At 33.4% G+C, this 7,559-nt stretch overlaps 1 protein-coding gene across 1 annotated transcript; it reads right to left on the minus strand.

Moving 5' to 3' along the window:
* Window positions 1–3,416: 3,416 nt before the first annotated feature.
* LOC129801291 (solute carrier family 66 member 3) lies at window positions 3,417–4,614 on the minus strand. Its single transcript, XM_055846184.1, has 4 exons — window positions 4,239–4,614; window positions 3,906–4,165; window positions 3,720–3,840; window positions 3,417–3,655 (listed from the first exon to the last, which is right to left on the minus strand). Exons 1-4 carry the CDS (start codon window positions 4,366–4,368, stop codon window positions 3,519–3,521), a joined length of 648 nt encoding a protein of 215 aa, XP_055702159.1. The 5' UTR covers window positions 4,369–4,614; the 3' UTR covers window positions 3,417–3,518.
* Between the last annotated feature and the right edge of the window lie 2,945 nt (window positions 4,615–7,559).

Below are 7,559 nucleotides of genomic sequence, written 5' to 3' on the forward strand. Positions count from 1 at the left end.
TCGTCTCTAAATTTCCAATTTAAAAAGAAAATATTAAAAGTCTTAAAAATTTAAGATAGGAAATTTTTGAAACAAATGGTTTTATTAAACACACCAAATTTTACAGGGAGCGATTTGAAGCTAAGATTTTATGCAGAGTTTAGGATTTTTGAGATTAAAATCTCTATAACTTTGAAAATAATTATATTTTAAGTATATATTAAAGAAGTATCCGAAAACCGAATAAAACGATTTTTGTAAAAAATCGAGTTGTTCGACTTATATTCTGAGTCCAATAGTAATACAAGTCTACTGTAGTTCACGTTTATGTCATTTTCAGAGTTATCGTATTCACTAGAGTACACAAGCATTTCAGTGGAAATATCTCCACTATGAAATTGTCGGTTCTGAAGAAGACTATTGTAAGTCCAAATTGTAAACTTTACAGGAAAGAGGTTTAAAGTTTGACAGCTAAAATTTATTTTCATTAATTTCACTGCAATTAGTATACTTTCAGCTTTTGAAACTATTTTATCATACTTACGCATTGAATATCTTCTAGTTAACACTACTTTTAAATTAATTATAGCAAAATTGTGGGCAAAAAACTCAATAATTGGGCACGCTGATTTTAAGTTTTTTCTTGTAACTTTTACAAGAATATCTTAATAAACATAAAATTTTGTGGGGATATAGATCTTAGGTTTCTGCATCCAATGATACTATCTTTTTATACTACTGTAAGTAGACTTACAATAGTCCTCTTCGGAACCGACGAAATTATGTCTTCTGAGCTGGCCAGAACAAATGTTATAGAATATTAGATAAATATTACTCCCTCCGTTCCGAAATAAGTCGTACGTTTGGGGAAGAACTACGGATTAAGGAAAGGGGAGGGCGGGGGAAAAAGTAGGAGCATATTAATGGTCCCAGAGTCAACTTATGGGGGGGGGGTCCCCCGAAGGTCCCAAGTCTATCTCTCACCACTTTGCATTTAATTTAGATTGAAAATAAAACGCAAAAAATAAGACATTTTTAAGACATTCGTTCTTCAACTTACCATGAAGACTGAACCCCAATTTTAGAGCTGAACATTAACAATAGTTCCTTACAAGAGATCCAAAAGATAATTGTTGATACACAAAACATTTACCAACAAACTTTCCCTTAATATCAATTTTTTCCCAAACGTATGACTTATTTCGGAACAAGAATTTTTCCCAAACGTACGACTTATTTCGGAACGGAGAGAGTATATACGAATAGGGAGAGTAGGTCTACTATACTCGGGATAGTAGGGCGATTTTTGGTCTACCCTCCATATAAAACACTGTGTCGTTTTACTAGTGTAAGAGAATTTTTGGCAGCATTAGTATTATGCTGTGTACGTGTGAATCACAAATATTATATTTTTTCACGTGATGAGGCAATTTTCTGAGGAGTGCTAATCATGCTAAGCCGCATTTATAGTGTGTTAAGAATCGACTTAACTGACGTCCAGAGCCATACATATTTTTGGACTTTAGTGGTAGGGTGCGTTTTTAAAACAGTACAATTTGGAGGCTATGATATGCCTTTCTGATCTATTTTTTGTTAACAAATTAAAATTTTTACTTACCAAATGTTTTGCTTGGATTTCACTGATTCAACCACAGTTAGAGTAAATGTTGGTTTGTAATTGTAACTACAATAGACTCTCTCAAATTCGGATATTTGGGACCGAAATGTTACCCGAATTAAAGAGAAATTCGGACAACATACTTTTTGAAACGCAACGATTTTTTATTCATCTGCATACATATCGTCAGTTAAATCAACATTTGTCGTAACTTCATTTTTGCGATTTTGGGATATATACATATTTAGAATCGGCGTAATTTTGTTTATTAAACTCACTTGAGAAAAAGAAACATTTATAGGCCCATTAAAAATTATTTTAAACAAAAATTATCTTAAGTGCCCTTAATTAATAAAAATTTATCAGAATTTGTCGTAACTTCCATTTTTGGGGAAGTTACGACAAATTTTCATACAAAATTTGCTCTAATCAGCATTTGCCGTAACGTTTTTAGCTCGCTTGCGTGGCTTGTAATTTGCAGCAAAAATTTAATATTTCTCATTAAAACGTTCACAAACTTTTCCATACATCCAAAGACAGTGCGAATAATGCAACATTAAATCATTTTAATTCGATATTTGTGAGAAAAAGTGAGGAAAAATTCCTGCCCATCTGTCATTAATTAAAAACAAAACAAGCGATGCGGCGCACAAAATTTATTAAATAAAATTTATGAAATAAAAGCTTTTAGTGACAAGGACCACAGTTTAATTGACTAATTTAGTCAAATAAAGGCACTCATTATCACTAGAGTAATTAAAATTGATATAATGTGTTTTTGAAAATTGTCGTAACTTCCAAGATCTCCATACATTAGAAGTTACGGCTTTATAAACGATGCAAGTTACGAGAAAATATTATTGTATTTTTTCTAACATATATCTCAATATCTCAGCTTTTATATCATTTTATAAAGATTTTCTCGACTTAATTTACAGATTATTAGTGCCACTTTTATAATTTTGACTCAAAAGTATCGCATTTGGGGCTCATTTTTAAGAAAAATGATGCTGAACTGAAAATTTCGTCTCCTGAAAAGTTGTCAAAAGGAAGTTACGACAAATGCTGATTTAACTGACGATATATTGAATTTACACACTCATATATATCGTAAATTGCATGAGAATCCATTAATAATGCAAAACCACATCAAAACTAACATAAGCCATGCCAAATTTGAGCATATTTGACTCATTTGATAATTATAATCAAACTTGAGAAATGACAACAAACTTTTTTTCAAATTTAACTGCTGCCCGAATTAGAAAGTAGCTCGATCTTAAAAGAGCCGAATTAACGAGAGTCTACTCTACTGTATATAAATAAATCATTTAGTAAATCTTTCATTTAGCATATGCTGCAAGCCAATATCACAATTTTTTTATCAAAAATATCTAAGCTCAGGAATTAATTGAGGTCTTACAAAAAATATCTTACATATGGACATCCTTATAGTTTGTAATCATCCACAAGTATAGGATTTTTATCAGTTCTGAATAATTAAAAAACATTATTTTTCACAGAACATTCATATGCTGCTTTGGGTACTCAGAGTCCCAAAAGAGACGAAAGAGTTAAAACCAAATTTGTAAGCCGATTTCTGTAAGTCACATGTAAAAATTTATACCACGTTTCGTTATGTTGAGTAAAAATCACAAAATGTCATAAATTCAAAAGTTATGAACATCTCGAGGATATCGAGTGTTCAGCTTCCGACAGTCGTACAAATTAAAATAACGAAGAAGAAAAGAGTTCAGCGATTGATAAAATTGGACATGGTCCGATTGTGCTACTTGGGATAGATGAACATAACCTTATATATTTTGCGCGCAATTTATTAGCAAAAATTTAACGAACGCAATTTGATGAAAATTATCAAAAATTAAAATATTTTTCTATGAAAATTGACTGAAATCCAGTTTCATTCAATTTTCTTCGTCTTGTCGTCTTTGTAGTACTTGGCAGCCAGAAAAACAGATGCACTGAGCAGGAAGGAAATGGAAAAGTTCATAAGGAGCATTATATCAGCTGAATCCACTGTAATTGTGTAAATTCTCGCTGGAAAATAAAATGATTGATAATGGAATTATTATGATAGGATCCTTGAGAGATCAAATCTTACTGAAATTTGTGAATGCAGACATTGCCCAGGTTGCCAGACTCACTGAGGCGGAGTTTTTGGTGCGGAGTATTTCGACTAATTGGATTATTTTGCTTGTTGCTCCCACTGGAGTGGTTAGAGGCTGGAAGAGATAGGTATATCGTTGTGATATCTTTTTCAAGTTAATAAAGCTTCTGGAGAATTTACCAAGAGGGCAGTTAGGAACCACATTGGGAAGAGTCTCGAGAGGAACATAACAGTGAACAGAGTGTAGAGACCGACAAAGATAAAACTCTTCCCATGAAGGAGTCCTTGGTATTTTAGAACCAAAAAAATTAGGACATATTCTTGAAGCAAGAGAATAGGATATTCAAGATAAGACATAATGGCATATCCTTTGCAGAAATTGTATGAAAAGGTCACAGTGTAGCTGGAAACCTCGAGAATCAATGCTGTTGTGCTGATTCCTGCAAAAGAAAAGCCCCAGAGGTCAAGGTCACAAAGAGAATAATATTTTTTTTATTTGGAAGTGGGCCAAACCGCGAGCTGATTTAAGCTGCTCAATTGTGCGTATCTGCGGAACCTTGGACACTAAGCAGGAGGCAATTGTGATAATGCTCAATATATCTGCGATGATATATTTAAGATCTTTTTCCAGGTAATCCAACATTGTTTTCTTTTTTCGATAACACTATTTTTTTTAAACACAAAATTTTCTATTTTATTTCATGGCACTTTCAACCTTTGGTATTTTTTCGACTGGGTTACGTACGTACAGGATCTCTTCATAATACACACACTAAAAATGTATTAATAGCCTTCACATTTTCACGCAATTTTCGCGATAAATAGGGAATGTCAACATTTCTATGCAATCAGCTGATTGCATGTTTTTTCCTTTGCGTGCAAGGTAAAGTTGTCAGATTTTATAGCAAAAATTTCCTTACATCTGGCAACACTTCACCCCAGTGGAATTCTCCCTCTCTGTTCCTTCCCGGCCAGCTACATACAACCCGGTCGGCTATCTACTATGTACAAACTCAGTATATACTGAGTATAATATTTAGTACGAAACTAGTATGTCCATATAAAATACATAGTAGATTTTGTATGAAATGTCCCAAATACTCATCAGTAATGTGCGTGAGTCGACATTTATGCTGAGTATATACAGTAGACTCTCGCTTATCCGTGAGAGCGGGACCAAAATGTCATACGGATTTTGAGAGTTATACCCTCGGTTATACCCATTAAATTGTTTGAAATCCAACGATTTTTTTGTTTGCATTGAAAATTTATGGAGTGAATCCTGACCTGACTGAATCCGACAGTGTCTCTAAACATGCGTACTGTCCAAAAAAGTTAGAGTGAGTAAGAATTAAAGTAAATAGAGCACATTTGCTTAACAAAAAAACCCAAAACAGGAACAATGTGTCATCAAAATTTTGAAAATTCAACTGTCTCACGGATTTTTTTATGTCACCCGGAAAAAGAGTCCACGGATAAGCGAGAGTCTACTGTACTGAGTATATTTACTTAATTTTCCTCATTAATTTTCAATAAATTTTCCGTGTATTTTTCTACTATTTATACTAAGTATTTTTCGTGTATTGGTACTAAGCCGGTACCTAGTATTTTTCGGTTATTTATACTAAGTAAAAAGAATATTTTTATTTTCTATAAACATTTATTTTCTGAACATTTTTTAAATACAAAGTCGACTAGGCACATATTATGGATGGATAGTTGGTAAAAATTTTCGTTTCCCACAGCATTGCAAAGAAAGCGAATAGCAACGAACTCTGGAATAATGCGATTTGATGTTCAGTAATTAAGTACGTGATTTGCGAGATTTTCAGTCTCTAGTAGGGCGTCGAGGAGGAGAAACAGGATATCTTTGAGATTATAGGTGAATTCTCCACTAGGATAAGCTTTAAAATATATTTGAGGCTGAAAGAATCGATGGTTTAGTTCTTGATTATGTCTAAAAAAAAATATGTTTCTGAAGAAGATTAATAGGCGTGACCAAAGAACTAAATCATCCATTCTCTCCAGTCTCACGTATTAGAGGTTATCCTAGCGGACATTTCACTCATGGATTCCAAAGATCTATCAAGATTGAATGCCCTGCAAATCCTGCACTGACTTAGAATCACATCGCATTATCCCTGCATGCAGTTTTATTCGCTGTATTTGCACTATTACGAGCATGAAAATGTTTACCAAGTATCCATAGCAGAGAAATCCTTGGTAGAGGCCATTAAAGAGGACTTCCAATACGTGATCCGTATTCGATGACAGTTCCGGGAATGTAACAAGCCTGATTGATCTGACGGGAACGCGATGCACCTCAGCAAAAAATCTCGGTCTTTTAATAATCTGAAAAAAACGTAAACAAAAAGGACGATAAAATACAATTTTTCAAAACTGCACTATAAAATCCATATGCGCAAGAAGATAAGAAAAATGGGAAATATTCGACAGATTCTGAAATATCTCTGTATACCAAACAACAGATTATCAACAATACTCTAAATGTCCTTTTTGTATTAATTGATCACATCAAGATGCTCAGCTAGATGCGAAAGCTATGTACATTGATTGTGAGTGGTTTCCGGAACAAACCTAAAGAAGCTTGAGCACATTTTTTTTTCATTAAAAATTACGCATTTTGTTTTTCCTCAAAACTGACCAAAACTTCCGGATACACTTATCTCCCGATTGTTTTTTGTGGACATGGTCTTGAGAGGGTCCCTTTTGATTGAATTCACTGAAAATATAGTTAATAATTTACGGAAAACTTACTCTTTTCGACTGAGCGGACACATTTCCTTCACCATCAGACATGTCACAACTTTGTCAACTAGAAAGAAAATGACCGATAGGCACACCGACAGAGCATGTCTGTGTAGTTATAGGGACTTTAACTCTTTCGCGTCACACTTTTATTCAGCAGATGAATTCATGTGAAATTGAGTTTTTCCTAATGCTTCATGATCAATATAATAGCTCAGGTTCAGAGAGGAAAAAATTTTCCATTGCGTGAAAACTCGGAAAAACTCCGGGTCATATATGACCCTATTGTCCTCAAGGGAAGTGTACATACCATTTTCAAAATCTATATCACGGGCTTTTTAAGAGTTTTTTTTGCTTGAAGTTATTAATTTGGCCAAAACCATGGCAAACTGGATTGTCTTGATGAACACTGTACTCCTGGTGTTCAAGGAATCTTCCTGGTAATCCCTTGAACAGTCTCTGTCACAATATTTTGAGTGGTATTTGGCAAAAATAAACTTATCCACATATTTACTCACACACAATACAATTACACAATATGAGATGCTTGCAGAATACTCTAAAATATTGCAAAATATGTTATAATTCATCAGATATAAGATGAAATGTCCAGGAGCAAGATGTCCCACCTGAATTTCACAAAGAAAAACAATGTCCCAACTACATTTCGCTGCAGGTTTGGGACGAAAACACTGTTACCATTGGGGACAATAGGGTCATATATGACCCGGAAAATTCTACACGCTTTTCTGGAAAATTGAGAGTAGTTTATTATATCAAAATATGCAATATACAATCTTTGGATATTTTATTTTGTGTTTCTAAAGAACTTTTTGCTGAAAAATATAAATGAATATAAAAAATTTTGAAAAAGAAAAGTCATTTCACAAAGTTCGAAATTAGTGATTTTTGATCTCAAATATTTTCTTTTCCTGAATATTTGGAGTCTTGAGAAAATTAGCCAAGAATCTTACATCCTTCTATTATGATGTCGTGCACAAACCGATAGATTTCAATTAATGTAAATAGTCAAAAAAAAAGTTTTTTCCCCGGGTCATATATGAC

Source organism: Phlebotomus papatasi, chromosome 2 (genome assembly GCF_024763615.1).
Source record: "Phlebotomus papatasi isolate M1 chromosome 2, Ppap_2.1, whole genome shotgun sequence".
NCBI classification, from domain to species: Eukaryota; Metazoa; Arthropoda; class Insecta; order Diptera; family Psychodidae; genus Phlebotomus; species Phlebotomus papatasi.